General features: G+C 43.6%; 1 protein-coding gene across 1 annotated transcript; it reads left to right on the forward strand.

The window, feature by feature from the left end:
- The first annotated feature begins 11,014 nt into the window (after positions 1-11,014).
- On the forward strand, positions 11,015-16,003 carry LOC125510204. The gene is made up of 5 exons (XM_048675302.1): positions 11,015-11,293; positions 11,474-11,643; positions 14,749-14,830; positions 15,429-15,501; positions 15,595-16,003. Exons 1-5 carry the CDS (start codon positions 11,125-11,127, stop codon positions 15,719-15,721), a joined length of 621 nt encoding a protein of 206 aa, XP_048531259.1. The 5' UTR covers positions 11,015-11,124; the 3' UTR covers positions 15,722-16,003.
- The last annotated feature ends 2,462 nt before the right edge of the window (positions 16,004-18,465 follow it).

The following is an 18,465-nucleotide window of genomic DNA, read 5'->3' on the forward strand; positions in this document are numbered from 1 at the left end:
CAGATTGGTACCTGTGGGTTGCTAGTAGTGTTGATTACTCCTTGTAGTTGATGCTAGTTAGTTTACTTGGTGGAAGATCATATGTTCAGATCCATTATGCATATTAATACCCCTCTGATTATGAACATGAATATGCTTTGTGAGTAGTTACATTTGTTCCCGAGGACATGAGAGAAGTCTTGCTATAAGTAGTCATGTGAATTTGGTATTCATTCATATTTTGATAAGATGTATGTTGTCATCCCTCTAGTGGTGTCATGTGAACGTCAACTACATGACACTTCACCATTGTTTGGGCCTAGAGGGAGGCATTGGGAAGTAATAAGTAGATGATGGGTTGCTATAGTGACAGAAGTTTAACCCTAGTTTATGTGTTGCTTCGTAAGGGGCTGATTTGGATCCATATGTTTCATGCTATGGTTAGGTTTACCTTAATACTTCTGTTGTAGTTGTGGATGCTTGCAATGGGGGTTAATCATAAGTGGGATGCTTGTCCAAGTAAGGACATTACCCAAGCACCGGTCCACCCACATATCAAATTATCAAAGTACCGAACGCGAATCATATGAACGTGATGAAAACTAGCTTGACGATAATTCCCATGTGTCCTCGGGAGTGCTTTCCTTCATATAAGAGTTTGTCCAGGCTTGTCCTTTGCTACAAAAAGGACTGGGCCATTTGGCTGCACCTTATTTAGTTTTATTACTTGCTACTCGTTACAAATTACCTTATCACAAAACTATCTGTTACCGATAATTTCAGTGCTTGCAGAGAATACCTTACTGAAAACTGCTTATCATTTCCTTCTGCACCTCGTTGGGTTCGCACTCTTACTTATAGAAAAGGCTACGATAGATCCCCTACACTTGTGGGTCATCACTCCTCTCCTCCACCACTTGGCCCATGAGGCCCAATACTTCTGCCCCGTATTTCCGTAACTCCCGGTAGTCCAAAAAATACCTGAATCACTCGGAACCTTTCCGATGTCCGAATATAGTCGTCCAATATAGCGATCTTTACATCTCGAACATTTTGAGACTCCTCGTCATGTCCCTGATCTCATCCGGGACTCCGAACTACCTTCGGTACATCAAATCACATAAACTCATAATATCGATCGTCACTGAACGTTAAGCGTGCGGACCCTACGGGTTTGAGAACTATGTAGACATGACCGAGACACGTCTCCGGTCAATAACCAATAGCGGAACCTGGATGCTCATATTGGCTCCTACATATTCTACGAAGATCTTTATCGGTCAAACCGCATAACAACATACGTTGTTCCCTTTGTCATCGGTATGTTACTTTCCCGAGATTCGATCGTCGGTATCTCAATACCTAGTTCAATCTTGTTACCGGCAAGTCTCTTTACTCGTTCCGTAATGCATCATCCCGCAACTAACTCAGTAGTCACATTGCTTGCAAGGCTTATAGTGATGTGCATTACCGAGAGGGCCCAGAGATACCTCTCCGACAATCGGACTGACAAATCCTAATCTTGATCTATGCCAACTCAACAAACACCATCGGAGACACCTGTAGAGCATCTTTATAATCACCCAGTTATGTTGTGACGTTTGATAGCACACTAAGTGTTCCTCCAGTATTCGGGAGTTGCATAATCTCATAGTCATAGGAACATGTATAAGTCATGAAGAAAGCAATAGCAATAAACTAAACGATCATAGTGCTAAGCTAACGGATGGGTCTAGTCCATCACATCATTCTCTAATGATGTGATCCCGTTAATCAAATGACAACTCATGTCTATGGTTAGGAAACATGACCATCATTGATTCAACGAGCTAGTCAAGTAGAGGCAAACTAGTGACACTTTGTTTGTCTATGTATTCACACATGTACTAAGTTTCCGGTTAATACAATTCTAGCATGAATAATAAACATTTATCATGATATAAGGAAATATAAATAACAACTTTATTATTGCCTCTAGGGCATATTTCCTTCACATACCACGCCCGAGGGTCCTGCTTGAGGCCATAGAGGGCCTTATTGAGTCTGAAGACTTTGTCGGGATGCTTTGGATCCTCAAAACCTGGGGGTGAGCAATATATACTTCTTCCTCAAGCTTACCATTGAGGAATGCACTTTTCACATCCATTTGATATAAGATGATATTATGATGGTTAGCATAAGCAAGTAATATGTGAATAGCTTCAAGTCTAGCAACAGGTGCAAAAGTTTCATCAAAATCAATTCCTTCAACCTGTGTGTAGCCTTGAGCTACAAGTCATGCCTTATTCCTCACCACAAGGCGATTTTCATCTTGCTTGTTGCGGTAGATCCATTTTGTGCCGATGATATTGTGCTTGCAAGGGTCTGGTCGCTTGACAAGTTCCCAGACGTTGTTGAGCTCGAACTGATGTAATTCCTCTTGCATAGCTTGAATCCACTCGGGCTCCAAAAATGCTTCATCTACCTTAGTGGTCTCTGTGATAGAGACGAAAGCAAAGTGCCCACAAAAGTTAGATAAATGTGAAGCTTTTGAGCGTGTGAGAGGACCTGGTGCGTTGATGTCGCTGATGATTTTCTCAATCTATACTTCATTAGCGACGCGAGGATGAGCTGGTTGACGATGAGGAATTTGCTCAGCATTTTCTTCAGAGCCATTCTCTTCAGGTGCACCAACATGATGTTCTTCATGTTCTGGAATGATTTCTTCAGGAGATTCTTCGGTAGGAATGACATCCTCAGTAGCCTTGAACTTAATAGATTCCTCAGGAGGTATTTCATGTGTCACAGGAGGTAGGTGCTCTCTTTGCGAGCCATTAGTCTCATCGAACCGCACATCTACAGTTTTAACAACCTTGTGGTGATAGGTGTTGAAGACTATGTAGGTGTGCGAGTCCTTACCATAACCAAGCATAAAACCTTCATGTGCTTTTGGTGCAAATTTAGAACTGCGATGAGGATCTCTAATCCAGCATTTAGCACCGAAGACTTTGAAATAACTCACATTGGGTTTCTTGTCAGTGAGGAGTTCATATGAGGTCTTCCTGAAAAATTTGTGAAGATATACCCTGTTGATGATGTGGCACGCAGTATCAATTGCCTCGGGCCAGAAGCGAGGAGGCGTCTTGTATTCATCAAGCATAGTGCGGGCCATCTCAACAAGAGTCATGTTCTTGCGCTCCACGACGCCATTCCGCTGAGGAGTATAAGGAGCAAATAACTCATGAGTAATACCAAGTTCATCAAGATAGTCATCAAGACCAGTGTTCTTGAACTCAGATCCATTGTCACATCTGATGTGCTTGATCTTCACACCAAAGTTGGTTGAAGCCCTCGAGGAAAATCGTTTGAAGACTTCCTGCACTTCAGTTTTGTAAGTGATGATATGCACCCATGTATAACGAGAATAGTCATCAACAATGACAAAGCCATAGAGAGATGCAGCATTGGTAAATGTGGCATAATGAGTAGGGCCAAAGAGATCCATGTGAAGCAATTCAAATGGATGAGTGGTAGTCATGATGGTCTTTGAGGGATGCTTGGCCTTGGTCATCTTTCCAGCTTCACAAGCTCCACACAAATGGTCCTTGAGGAATTTGACACCCTCGATGCCAATGACATGCTTTTTATTCGCGAGCGTGTGCAAGTTCCTCATCCCAACATGACCAAGTCATTGATGCCATAGCCAGCCTTCTGAAGCTTTTGCAAGTAGACATGTAGCAGGTTGCGGTCCTGTAGAGAAATCAACAATATACAAATCTCCTCTCCTAAAGCCTTCGAAGACTTTGGAATTGTCAGCTTCCATGATCACAACACAACGATACTTGCCAAAGACGGCAACCATATCAAGATCACAAAGCATTGAGACAGACATGAGGTTGAACCCTAAGGAATCGACAAGCATGACTTTGTTCATGTGTCGATCCTTTGAGATTGCAACCTTACCTAGACCCAATACCTTGCTTTTGCCTTTGTCAGCGTAGGTGATATGCTTCAGATGCGATGGAGATAAGGGAGCGTCCATCAATAGATTCTTGACACCAGTCATGTGATTTGTACATCCACTATTGAGGGCCCACTCAGTGGCTTTGGGCTGATCATCCTGCAGATGAATTAGTGCAACTTACGAACTCATATACTTCATTAGTGAAGAATATGACATCAACTCATCAGATCAATTTCATCAAGCCATAGAATAGATATAGGAATGTGAGGACGTGAGAAATGAAAATTCATTTCTTCATGATTAGCTTGTGTCCTTCCAAGCATTTTCAGGTCTCCAGCAAATTCTTCAAACGTTTAGGTTCGTCTGGAGACCTGACCCTGCATAAAAGATTAGTTCTTCTTCTTCACCACCCACATCTGAAGGGGTGGCAAAGAGTTCATCATTCTGCGAGCTGCATAAGAGAACGATGGCAAAGATGCCAATCCACTTCGTTTCTCATAAGAGGGGTTAGGGTAAGCATATGAGTAAGCAGAGAAATTCTTCGAGGATTTATGAACATAATGATTTGAAGAATGGTGCACATATCCATAATCCTTAGCCTTTCCCTGTGAAACGGAGGTGTTAGCACGATGATGTTCATGTGAGGACTTTGATCCTTTTGAGGAATTTGATCCGTATGAGGACTTGGATCCATATGAAGACTTTGGTCCATATGAAGAATTTGATCTGGGGTTCCTATTCTTCACAGGTGGTGTCATGATGACATTCACCTGAAGACTTTCAAGGCACCTTTTGGGAACCCAGATTTTCTTCATAGGGGACCGCTTCTACAGTTAGTGCCAACATATCTAGCAAATACTTCACCATTCTGATTTTTGAACAGTTTGTAATTGGAGTCAAATGACTCATCAGAAGAATATGAAGATTGACATGTAAAGCCAGATAAGGTAGATGGATCCACTGAAGGTACCTTTGCAGCACCCCATGAGTTTTTGGGATACTGCTCAGGTTTCCAGTAGGTCCCATCAGCATTAAGTTTCCTCTCAAAGGTAATACCCTCTTTCCTAGGGTTCCTGTTGAGGATATGCTTTTTAAGCATATCACAAAGAGCCTGATGCCCTTTGAGGCTTTTGTACATGCCTGTCATATACAATTCCTTCAGCCCTACATGGTCAGTGATACTAGTAGCATCCTTAGATGAGGAATTAGTGATAGCAGAGACATGTGAAGAATTTGCAGCAATAGAAGCATTTGAACATTCAGGTGAAGAATTAGCAGATTCACGTTCAATGCATTTCAAACATGGAGGAATAAGTTCTTCCCGAGTAGCGCTGATTTGTTGAGCAAGTAATGAATCACGCTCCTTTTGAAGATCTTCATAGCTCACTCTTAACTGCTCAAGATCTTGCTTTCTTTGAAGAAATTCATAAGAAAGCTTCTCATGGTCAGATAAGAGAGTGTTATGATGACTTTGAAGATTGTCAAACTTGGACTGAAGTCTCTGAAGATTTTCAGTCAAAATTTTCGGGCGATCCATTTCTTCACCCAACATATCATCGCTTTTGTCTAGCATGTTTTGAACTTTTTCAAGAGCCTTTTGAAGTTTCACAGCAATCTTAGCAAGTTTAGAATAGCTAGGTTTGAGATCTTCATCAGATTCATCCTCACTTGATTCAGAGGAGGGATATTTGAGTACCTTTGCACCTTTTGCCATGAAGCAATAGGTGGGAGCGTAGTCATCATCGCCGTCGTCAGTAGTGTTGGGGAGGTCCTTTTCCTCAGAGTTGAAGATGGACTTGCTGACGAACGTGGTAGCGAGGGCTAGACTCGCCACACTAGAGTCTGACTCCTCAGTTTCCTCCTCTTCCTCATTTTCCTTAGATTCAGCCTCAGAGTCCATTTCCTTGCCAATGAATGCCCGAGCCTTCTTGGAGCTGCTCTTCTTGTGAGTTGAAGACCTTGAAGGTTTTGATGAAGAGGACTTTGAAGATTTTTTCTTCTTCTTTGAATCATTAGAAATGTAGTCCTTGTACTTCTTCTTCTTTGATTCATTTTCCCACTGAGGACAATCTTGAATGTAGTGACCGGGTTTCTTGCATTTGTAGCAAAGTCTCTTCTTGTAATCACGGGATGAGGAATCTGATCTTAAGTCATCACTTCTTAAGGATTTTCCAAAATGACCACGTCTTGAGAACTTCTGGAATTTCCTCACGAGCATTGCTAGCTCCTGGCTCAGTTCTTCAGGATCACCAAGGCTGCTACCAGAATCTTCACCTTCAGATTCAGACACTGCCTTGGCCTTCAGAGCTCGTGATCTGCCATAGCTTGGTCCATAGAGATCTCTCTTCTCAGCAAGCTGGAACTCATGAGTGTTTAGCCTTTCGAGGATATCAGCGGGATCAAGTGACTTGTAGTCTCCTCGTTCTTGTATCATCAGTGCAAGGGTGTCAAATGAGGAATCGAGCGATCGAAGAAATTTCTTCACCACCTCGTGGTCGGTGATGTCAGAGTCACCAAGTGCTTGAAGCTCATTTGAAATGTCAATGAGGCGATTGAAGGTTTGCTGAACATTTTCATTGTCAAGTCTTTTGAAGCGGTTGAAGAGATTGCGAAGAATGTCAACTCGAGAGTCACGCTGTGTTGAGACTCCTTCATTGACCTTGGATAGCATGTCCCAGATAAGCTTTACTGTCTCCAAAGCACTCACTCTGCCATACTGCCCTTTGCTCAGATGGCCATGTATGATGTTCTTCGGTTGAGAGTCGAGTTGCTTGAATCTCTTCACATCAATAGTGTTGATGGTAGGAGTAACAGAGGGAACGCCATTTTACACAACGTACCAGAGATCGTTGTCAATTGCCTCAAGATGCATGCGCATCTTATTCTTCCAGTAGGGGTAGTCCCTCCCATCGAAGGTAGGACACCCAGCAGAAACCTTGATCATACGTGCGGTCGACATAACTAAAACTCTAGGCGGTTAAACCAAAATCACACAAAACAAGGGAGTACCTTGCTCTGATACCAATTGAAAGTGCGTTAAGTCGACTAGAGGGGGGGTGAATAGGCGATTTTTATAAATTCTTCACTGAGGAATTTCAGGGTGAGGAAATTCCTGAGCGAAGAACTACTTGTAGCGGAATAAGTACTCAGATGCATACATGGCATAACATAAGCATGGACATCATGATGAATTGAAAACAAAACACGGAGTACAGAAAGCGTAAGCACATGATAAAACAGGATGAAGACAAACAGATTGAAGAAATTGAGAAAGTCTTCAGTCAAAGCCTTCAAACAGATATGAACAAGCACACAACACAGTAATGAGGAAATGAAGGGGTTGAGGAAATAGAACCGGTAAGCTTGGTGAAGACAATGATTTGGTAGACCAGTTCCAACTGTTGTGACAATTGTACGTCTGGTTAGGGCGGCTAGGTATTCAAACCTGAGGACACACAGTCCCGGACACCCAGTCCTGAACACCCAGTTCAGGCACTTAGTCCTCACCGTATTCCCCTTGAGCTAAGGTCACACACACCTCGCCCAATCACTCGTGGTAAGTCTTCAGGTGACTTCCAAACCTTCACAAACTTGGTCACCCGATGATCCACAATTTCCTCTTGGATGCTCTAGACCATGACGCCTAACCGTCTGGAGGATGCACAGTCCTCAAAGGTAACAAGCGTTGGTTCCGCGCAGGAACAATCTCTTCAGTGATGCTCAATCACTTTGGTTTGTAGGTATTTGGTTTGGGGTTTTGGGTTTTTCCTCACTTGATGATTTCCGCTCAAAGTCCTTGGAGGATGGGATGCTCTCAATGACAAGTGTCAGTTTCTCGCGGAGCAGCCAACCAGCTAGTGGCTATAGGGGGCGGCTATTTATAGCCTAGGGAGCAGCCCGACATGATAAGACATAAATGCCCTTCAATGATATGACCGTTAGGTGGGTAGATATTTTGGGACAGCTGGCGCGTAGCACAACAACGGTCAGAAATTTGACTATCAAATTCCTCAGGGCTATCATGTTCCTCACCTGTAGGTCCTAACTCCTCAGTCAGAACAAATTCCTCAGAGACCAGAAGAACTTCGTCTTTGTCACTGAAGAAATTGACTGAGCTGTATGAGATTTTCAATGGCTTCACTCAAAGGGATTGGTAGGTGTAGGATTTTGAGATGAGCATCACTTGGAAACTTTTTCTTAGTTTTACCTCGACCCCCTTTAACAGTACAGTGTTTCCTATGACTCAAGGAAGAGAAAATGAAACTACGAAAACAAAAGTCTTCACGCTTCATGTTCCTTATATGAATAACAAGTCTTCACGGTCACATCAATTTCTTCACTTTCAAAGTCTTCAGAAAGTCTTCAGAAATCCAAAGTCTTCAGTCGAAGACATTCATTTTTTAAGGGTCGACTTTCTCTGTAAATATCAAACTCCTCATAGACTTATAGACCTGTGTACACTCACAAACGCATTAGTCCCTTAACTATAAGTCTTCAATACACCAAAATCACAAAGGGGCACTAGATGCACTTACAGCCTTGAACTTCTCCTCCCTGTTGATGACCCTCCAACAATGGGATAGGTTAAAGGACTTGCCATCATGTTTGACCTTGAAAGCCTCCAAAGCTTGGGATGCCTACAAATGGATAGCATGCAAGCATATGGGCAAATGGGTCAGTATGCAAATGGACATGCAAAACGAAATGAAGAAGAGGGCCGCATGCATACCATGTCTTGTATGCCGATGTCGCTCACGAAGCGTGCCTTGATGCTCTCAAGAGTGGCACAAAACTTGTCGCACTCTTATTGGATCACCCTTCACCGCTTTGAAATGGACATCCACTCGCGCGTGCTTTGCATTTGGTACGACGCAAACTTCTTGCGCTCATGGTACTCACAGTGGACACAAATCCAAAAGGTTGATGCCTTTTGTTCGGCGCCGACCTTGGGGTATTGCCCAATGTCCCTCCAACACTCACAAAGGAGCTTGTCCTCGGCCGCCATGTATGCCATTGTCCGCTTGCTCTTGCGCTTCGGCTTCACCCCAACGGCTTCGTTGGCGAGCTTGTCCTCGAACAAAGGCTCCTTGTTGATGTCCAACTCATCCTCTTCCTTGGGACTGTAGTCCTCCGGAAACTCATGGTCCAGCGGGAAGCCGTCCAGGTCCAGGCCGACCTGATCTTGCATGAAGGCGTCGTGCATGCCAGCTTGATCAAAGCCAGGACGGCCAAGGGCCATTCACGCCGGCTGCCTCTGCACATCGCCTTCATGCCTCTTATAAAAAACGACACCATGGTGCCCCTGCACATCTAGCAATTTCCCGTCTTTCGTGCCTCTTATAAAAAAAAGGAAAATGAGACACAACGATATTCGATTTTTTTTGAAACTATGATGATTTTTATAGCAAACTCGGAAACTATACACCCTAATGGAGAAAAATCAAAAGTATCACCCCGTCGGCCTCCTGTTGGCCGAAAAGGGACATTTCGGCCTCCTGTTGGCCGAAGAGGGACTTTTTGGCCAACCGTTGGCCAAAAAGCACTTTTCGGCCAACAGTTGGCCAAAGAGTCCCTCTTCAGCCAACACCTGCTCTACTGTTTAAAAAAATTATATCAAATAGGATTTTTAGTATTTTAATTTGATTCTTTTTGCATTAGATTAGAAATTTTATGAAGTTTCTGTAGATATCAAGTTTGACTAGATTTGGAAGTTTGAATTTGAATTTTCATGAATTTTCTCAAATCACTAGATTGCCTATAATTTGAGCTAGGAGTATTCGTTTTAGATTATTCTTTTTGCTACTGGTTCTTTGTGACTTTGTTTATCAGTAGTAATTAATTGGCGAATTTTATAATTACTTAAAATTAGGTTTTTATGAAAACAGTTCTGTTTTAGTGTTTGTTAGGTTTTATGCTATTTCTTTTAATTTTAATTGCTTTAAATTTTTTCTTTAGTTTTTTGACATATTCTTTTTGTTTCATTTTAGTTATCAATAGCTATTTTATTTTTAGTATTTTTTAGTATTTTATTTCTTTTATCCTACTAGAAAACTTGTTTTGAGCTTCATAGGAGTTTATATTTAAAAGTGCCTTGTAAATCCTGTACAACCATTGCCGTTTTATACATGAAAAAAATACTTTCCCGCAATCTTTTTCCCTCCATTTTCTTTGGCGCCATTTTATTTCCCGCCATTCTCTCCCGCCACACTAAGGAGTGCTGCATCGACGGAGGATGACGATGATGCCTTCATGTGGAGTGTGAAACACTGTGTGAGAGAAGTCATAAGTGTGAAACACTCTCCGATGATGATGACGAAGCTGCAAACACTTATGACTTCTCTCAGACAGTGTTTCACACTCCACCAGCAGCACCGACGCAGGAGACACAGACCGTGTCAGACGATGTTATCTACGATCGTGGACACCATGAGGCTCGTTTTATAAGTTGAGAAGTGAAGATGGCGAGAAAGAAGATGGCGGGAAAGAAGATGGCGGGAGAGAATGGCGGGAAAGAAAATGGAGAGAGAGAATGACGTAAAAACCTAATTTTAAATAATCCTAAAATTCATCAATTAATTACTACTGATAAACAAAGTCACAAAGAACCAGTAGCAAAAAGAATAATCTAAAACGAATACTCCTAGCTCAAATTATAGGCAATCTAGTGATTTGAGAAAATTCATGAAAATTCAAATTCAAACTTCCAAATCTAGTCAAACTTGATATCTACAGAAACTTCATAAAATTTCTAATCTAATGCAAAAAGAATCAAATTAAAATACTAAAAATCCTATTTGATATGAATTTTTTAAAAGTAGAGCAGGTGTTGGCCGAAGAGGAACTCTTTGACCAACTGTTGGCCGAAAAGTACTTTCCTTTTTGGCCAACTGTTGGGAGGCCGAAAAGTCCCCTTTCGGCCAACAAGAGGCCAACGGGGTGATACTTTTGATTTTTCTCCATTAGGGTGTATAGTTTCCGAATTTGCTATAAAAATCACCATAGTTTTAAAAAAAATCACGATATTCGAGGTTAGATTATTTGCCTCGTGGGCCCGACAAGCCAGCGACCACGGTTTACCACGGCGCGACGCAAGGAGCCGAGCGGGCCCACGTTGCAGCCAAGACGGGGGCGATCGGTCGGTCCCCCCTTTGACAAGGAAATTTCTCCGTCGGAGAGGGAGCACGGGGAAGAGACGGATAGAGATGGGAGAGGCATCGCCGGAGTCCAGCGGCGCGGCGGCCGGAGGGCCGTCTATGCCGGGGCCGCCGAGGAAGGGGAAGTCGTGCAAGGGCTGCCTCTACTACTCGTCGGTGCTCAAATCCCGGGGATACAACCCCATCTGCGTGGGGATCCCTCGCTCCATCCCCCAAGGTCCGGAACCCTAATCCCTCATAGCACCCCGCGAATTCATCATGTGTTCGTGCGATATGCGTTTTTAGTCGGGAGCAAATTATCGCAGTCAAATTTGTTTGCTTTTTTTCTGGGTGGCGTAGTACGCTGGATCGGAAGATCTCACGGAACCGTTGATTGATTGTTTGTTTGATGTGGCAGTCCCGGGCTTCGTGGTGGAAGAGCCTAGGGAGGAGGCCGCGGCGCAGGGCCATGATCTGAGACAGTTCAAATACGCCTGCGCCGGTTACTCCATGTTCGTCGACGACAGAGACGCCAAAAGCGGCGAGAATGACGCCAAGGCGCTGTTGCCGTATTGCCAGGGCCTCGAGGTTGGTTCTCATCTCATCGTTGCTGTTGCAGACTATGAAATTTTCAGTTGATGTTATTTGGCACCGTGGCTGGCCGCTTGCTTATGGATTATATATGTTTCTGTTATTGCTCATAACCTCATATGTAGGCAATGAATGTGAATCGCAACACATGGTCACAGAAATTTCCAAAATTGTCAATTTAGCAGATGCTGGTCATATTGTCCTGCAATTCTAGTCAATTATATGATCTTTGTATTTTGCGCTCATACAATTCTCAATAGAGTTTTGACCTTACCTAAAAAAAAGATTAGTTTTTTTAAAGGAAAATCTCAGATTACCGGAAAAAGAAGACATATGATTGCAGTAATGGCCTGCAGTCGCAAGCAAGCTATGCTTGCCATTTTTCACGATTGTAAATTTTGGCAAGTATCCAAATCCTTGAGTCTGATAGGTAACCGAACACTTATACGATCTGCTGGAGCCAAAGGAATAATAAAGGAGAAAATAAAACCTAGATAACTCGATATGAAAATCGAGCAGGGGGTGTAGTAGTGATGAGAACTGACCAGAGTATAGCAATATTCGTGTTAGATTGTGAGCACTTTGGTTGGCATAAAAGATTGGGTCTGAAATCTGACTGGCGCTTCAGTGTGTTGGTATCGTCTTCTCAGCACCTAGAATCCTACTTGGATGCAAACAAAACCAAAATGAATTGTAAGCTTGCCAAATTTGGCAACTGGGTTGGCCTTGATCAGTTCGAGAGGAAGGCAGAATCAGTTATGGTTTTATATTAACGATGAGATTCTGAAAGACCAGAAAGACAAGTATATGAACTGGTTTTGTACCCACCTAGTTTTGCTGCTCTTTTTCTTTTGATTCTTTCTGTTTCTTTTTTACTTGAGCTAATTCTTTACTTGCTTTCGAGTTAACTTGGTGATTGTTAAACAAGAAGGAAAATGGAAAAGTAGAAGTATGACAGTATTTATTGTTTATAGGAGATAATAATATTTTGGCTGTTAATGATGTAGAAAAGGTATGCCTTTATTAATGCTTCTGTTGCTTGATGGACTTCCTATTAGTTAGATCAAAGTGAATGATGAAAATAAGTGACATCTTCATCAAATTGCGCATGCTCACATGTAGACCTTGTCTAGTTCCTTACAAATTAGTCATCCATACCTCCTTAAGGGAATGTGGTTTCTAGTTCTGAAAAGATTAGCAAGCACCAATTCACTCATTGCCTGCATGTATGTTGCATGCCCACAAGTGCTGAATTCATTGGACTGTTGCCATCTGTTATTTTTTGTGCATACGATTTGTTTTGATTTGAACACTCAAAGCATGCATGAGTTGAAAAAATAAATGAAAATCAGTTAACCTTGCTGCCTAGTTTCCCCCTTTACTCTCTGTTGCAGCTAGCCTTTTATCTGGCAATTATCCTCATTTTTAACATTGATTATTGTGGGCTAGTTTTCTCTGCCTCTCACCACTCACCTGTAACCATTGCCAGCCCACTAGCAGAAAGTCATCCCTGTACCGAAGCATTGAATCCTGATTGTGACTACCCAAGATCTGCTATTGTGGCCATGACCTCCTCCACCAACCCGTTTGGTTCATTCTGGGCTCTGAAACAAATGCTATACATGTCGGCTTCCATCAGAATAGCTCCACTGGACGACACGTCATTCTTGTTCTATAGGCCGGCAGTAGTTGTGATGGTTTCCCAGGATCCAATAAATCCACTTAGGTTTACGTTGGCGTGATATTGTTCTATGGAAGTGGCTGGGCTGCTTTTTAGAAGTTCAGGCTGATTTTCCATTAAAAAATAAAATGGGAGAGGGGGGGGGGGGGGGGGATTGACCTTTCTAACACATATTCAAGCAGCGCAACCTGGTTCTACTTGACTAGGCCCTTTGCTCGTCAGAACTAACCGCTACTTGTGAATTATGAATAGAGTGCATAATCGTAGCAGACAGTGGAACTCTGTGGGTTAGTTCTGCGTAGACCAGACCATTAGACTATTGAGAGGTTCTGATGTAGATGGCAGACTATCCAGAGGTCTGATGTACTCCCTCCGTTTCTAAATATGAGCCCTTTTAGAGATTCCAATATAGACTACATATGGAGCAAATTGAGTGAATCTACACTCTAAAATGCGTCTATATACATCCGTATATAGTTCTTAACGAAATCTCCAAAAGGTCTTATATTTAGAAACTGAGGGAGTAGATGTCACTGCCTAGTCGGTTAAGGGTATCAGAGTGGAGTCCATCCTGATTTTAATGTGATTGTTCCGGCTGAATACATAGTCACAGAAATATGTTCACCTCATAGCATGACCTGTTAGGTTCAGGGATGCACAATTGCACATAACTTATGTTCTAGCATGCTGTGTTTGCAGATACTGAAGTAGCTTTGGATTATTTTTCTTTTAACCGTTCAATTCTTCCATGTCAACATCATCATCAGACAAGGAGATTCCTATCTTGCACCAGACCTTAAATTTGATTGTGCTGTCAACTGTCATGCACTGAATAATTCATCAGTTCCATTACACACACAAAAGATACTTGTACAATTTTCGTAGGTGATATTGGTTTGCAGCATTAACCAAAATGTTGTGAACCTAGTTCATAGTGGGGGTAAACATCCATCTAAGGGTGGCCTGACATTGACTTGAACTAGAACGGCACCAACTGGTGGAGGAAGGGCAAGACCACAACAGGATTTTTCCGTCAGTAAAGAGGATACAGTTTAGCCCATATTGTAGTGACGGCCTAACTTTACTCCTAAGGAATAACCTCTAACCTATGGAAAGAGAATAACATAATGTAAGCATCCACACTAACCAAATCAGTCTGATCCGTATCTCAGGACCAACCACACATGAAAAGGACCACATATTAACAGTAATTACGGCGAGTAGTGCCACCTTTGCTTGATGGTTGGATTTTATTGACCGATTCTGGATCAGTGAAGTGTTCGAGTGAATGCCATGGACGGAACATTTATCGGCAATGATGCATGTGATATTTAAGATGCACACCATGCAATTATTCATTTATGTACTGTACCCTTTTGGATTTGCTTATTGCCAAAGGAAAGTGAGAAATGTTCCTGCAGCTACTGGTCGACAGCAGAATGGTAGAGAGGAAATCACAAGCCGTAGAGCATGCTTCAGCACGTAATCCGAAGCCGAAGGAAGGTATGTAAAGCTTCTTCTACTTTGATGTTGCAACTACTTCGTACTATGTCACTGTTCAGTGGAACACTATAAAACCGGAATCCATGTAATACTGATGGATTATGAGTTTGCAGTTAACGTTTACTAGTTGATAACCTAGTCTCTGGTTAACTGTAAAAGTACCAAGTCTGTGCGCTGGTCAGAATCAATTTATGTTGTGCTGGTGGCAGTTGCCCATTCCTGCAGTTAAACTCTGGATATCTCCATGTATCAATTCCTGTAACATGTTTTGGTCAGAATCAAGCACACGCCTGATTTTTCATTTATGCTAGTCATGGACCGAGTGGCAAACTTGGCCGTGCCTCCTGAAAGAAAGACACAGTACCATTCTGACTATGGTGAACAGGATAGTGGTTGTCCCTTTTGTTAGTTCTGAGACAACTGAACTGTGTCCAAATTAGGTTTATTTGTTGCACCCAATGTTTTGCCATGATGATTAGTCTTTTGCTAGTCGGAGTATCGGTTTTCTTGACTAGTATTCCTCAGAGTCCACCAGTGTGCCACCTTTTGCGCAGAGTGGACTTGAAAACTGTTGATGATGTTATGTCTCTTGTCACAGCTGCTGCTGCTGCCACCCAGCCTCAGGAGCAAGGACAGCGACCACAGCTGGCGAGACAGGAATTCATGGCGAGGAAAGTTACCGTTCCAGCCCTCCCCTACCCTATCTTCACGCAATGATGGTCTCCTCTGACTTTGTGAGAGAGTGGCTGTTTGTGGTGGTGCAGGTTCAGGAGGAGCGCCGGGCTGGTGGCCTCAGGGGTCGCCAAGAACCTCAACAAAACGGGCACCTACATCAAGCAAAACGTCGAGGACATATTTTCCCCTGACCGACGGCCACCACCCAAGCAGTAGCCGGCTGCCACTCAAGGAGGTCGTCCATTTCCGAGCTGGGAAACTGGCATGCACCGGACGCTTTCCTGGGGCGTGGTACTGAATGAATTCCTTTTGCTGTATACTTGTTTGATTTTTGCTATTTATATGGAAACAACTGGGGCCTGGTTATGTACATGAGAAACGGGATAGGGTGTTTCTGCTCCGTTGGGTGGTTGCTGAATAATAATATGTCCAAGGTGTTTGTTTCAACTCAGAAGGTCCTTCTGAGAAGGAGGAATTCATGCTACTACTGTTCATCTATCAAGCACCCTACATACTCCCTCCGATCCATATTACTTTTGCGGGAATATTATCTTTTCTGCAAACACAACCTACTTGCCGTTTTTCTTTACAAAACGTTTCTGTATTAAGTACATTTCTGCGTGGCACTGTATTCTTGTCTGCCCTCGTTGAACGCATTCAAAGTTTGACCTGACGACGTTACGTTACTGTTTCCTGGGGTGCGCCTGGTCCTCTGCTGCAGCAGCAGCAGCACAGTGAAAACGAGCCAATGGGGGTCCTCTACAGCAGCCAAGGCGAGAGAAATCTTGTGCTGTCCGTGGCACGTATCGTGCAATCAAGGTCAAGGCTTGCCTGCATCTGCACTGAAAGTGTACTTGTGTACAAGCTGATACACACTCAGCATCGCTATATTAAGGTCAACTTCAAAGCACGACCCAAACAGACGTCTGTTTTGGCTGGATTCGATTCGTTTGGGTAGGGCAATGAGATCGTGTCCGGGCCTTTCCGGAGATCCGGTGGCCGTGCGTCCAAGACGCGGATGCATGCTTTAGCCGCATCCTGTCCGCCACGGCCAATATGTTCATATATTCATATTTCAATGTTTAAAACAAATTTACACGTTCAAATATTAATTGTCTTAAATAAAAATAGTTTTACAGCCCAATTAAAATTGTCTCGAATAAAATAATTTTACAACCAAATTGAAATTGTCTTGAATAAACATGATGAAACAATACAATCTATTGGTTGCCAATGTGATTCTGCATGTGTTCAATCAAGTCATTTTGAAGCTCCAAATGAGTGTGCCAATCACGCATTTCACGATGGAATTGGATAAACTGTTCAAACGTGGCCGGTTCTTGGTGCAGGGGCTCAACATTTTCACTTTGAAAATCAAATCCTTGGTCAAAGATGCTGTTATCACGCGCGTCCTCGATGATTATATTATACATGATCACACAAGCAGTCATCACCTCCCAAAGCTTCCCTTCATCCCATATCAGTGTAGGGTTTCGAACGATACCTCAGCGGGATTGAAGCATACCAAAAGCATGTTCCACATCCTTTCTAGCACTCTTGCATTTGGGCAAATCTTTGTCTCTTCTCACATTGGGGGTTTGAGATTGTCTTCACAAAAGTTGACCACTGAGAATATATACCATCAGCTAGGTAGTATCCATTGTTGTGGTGGTGGCCATTGATCTCAAAGTTGACAGGTGGGGAGTGGCTTTCTGCAAGCCTTGCGAAGACCGGAGAACGCTGCAGCACGTTGATATCATTATGAGAACATGCCATGCCGAAGAAAGAATGTCATATCCAAAGATCTTGCGAAGCCACCGCTTCTAATATGATAGTGCACGTTTTAACATGCTCCTTGTATTGGCCCTGCCAAGCAAATGGACAGTTCTTCCACTCCCAGTGCATACAATTTATGCTGCCATGCATGCCTGGAAAGCTTCTATCGGCATTGATCGCCAACAGCCTTTCTGTATCAACGACATTTGGCTGCCTCAAGTACTTAGGGCCAAACACTGCCACCACGGCATTACAGAAGTTGTACATTGACAACAGACATGTGGACTCACTCATGCGCACGTACTCATCCACCAGATCGCCTGGAATTCCATATGCAAGCATGCGGATGGCCGCAGTGTATTTCTGATAAGAGGAGAATCCAAGCTTGCCAAGGGCATCCGTTTTGCACTCGAAAAATGGGTCATGAGCAACCACTCCCTCTTGGATACGATTGAACACATGCCTTTCCATACGAAAATAGCGACATAATTTCTCCAGTTTGAAGAGCGGTATATTCTCAAAGTAACCGGCATAGAGCATGGCGTGGCCTCTCTCTCTGTTGCGCTTCAGGTTGGGAGCACGGCCAGGGACTGACCCCCCTGTACCGAGGCCGCTGCCTTTCAATGTGGTCGTGAACGACCAGTACAGCCATCACAAGATCTTCGTCATCCGAGGACGAATCATCCGATGAATAAATGAAGTGGTTGAAGAAAAAATCATCTCCACTATCCGTACCTTTGTGGGCAAAGTATCAAACACCTTGCGGTTGTGGTGGCAAAGAGGCCGCGAAGATCACCTCGATGCAGCAGGGGCTTTGGCGGCCGACTACAGGTCGCTCTGGAGCACCCGACGGAAGCTGCCGTGGTCCATAGGCGTCACCGGCGGTCGTATTCCTTCTGGCACCGTATACGATGGCGAGAGCCAAAACTCCTCCAAACGACGGCCAAAACTCGTACGAAAGTGCGGGCATGGTGACGGTCATGGCGAGACGTGATTTGGTATGGACGTCTGGGGGTGAGCAGTGAGGAGGCGGCCGAAAAATAGTGGCGGTGCCGGCGGCGGGGTGGGGCAGGAGGGCGGGTGAAGGCGTTGGAGGTGAATGGAGCGCTAGTGTCCCCGACAGATGGGCCACGGGGAGGACAAGGGCGTGCGTCCCGCCCGTCCGTGCGATGTCCGTTTTACCC

This window comes from Triticum urartu, chromosome 5 (assembly GCF_003073215.2).
Source record: "Triticum urartu cultivar G1812 chromosome 5, Tu2.1, whole genome shotgun sequence".
In the NCBI taxonomy this organism is placed as follows: domain Eukaryota; kingdom Viridiplantae; phylum Streptophyta; class Magnoliopsida; order Poales; family Poaceae; genus Triticum; species Triticum urartu.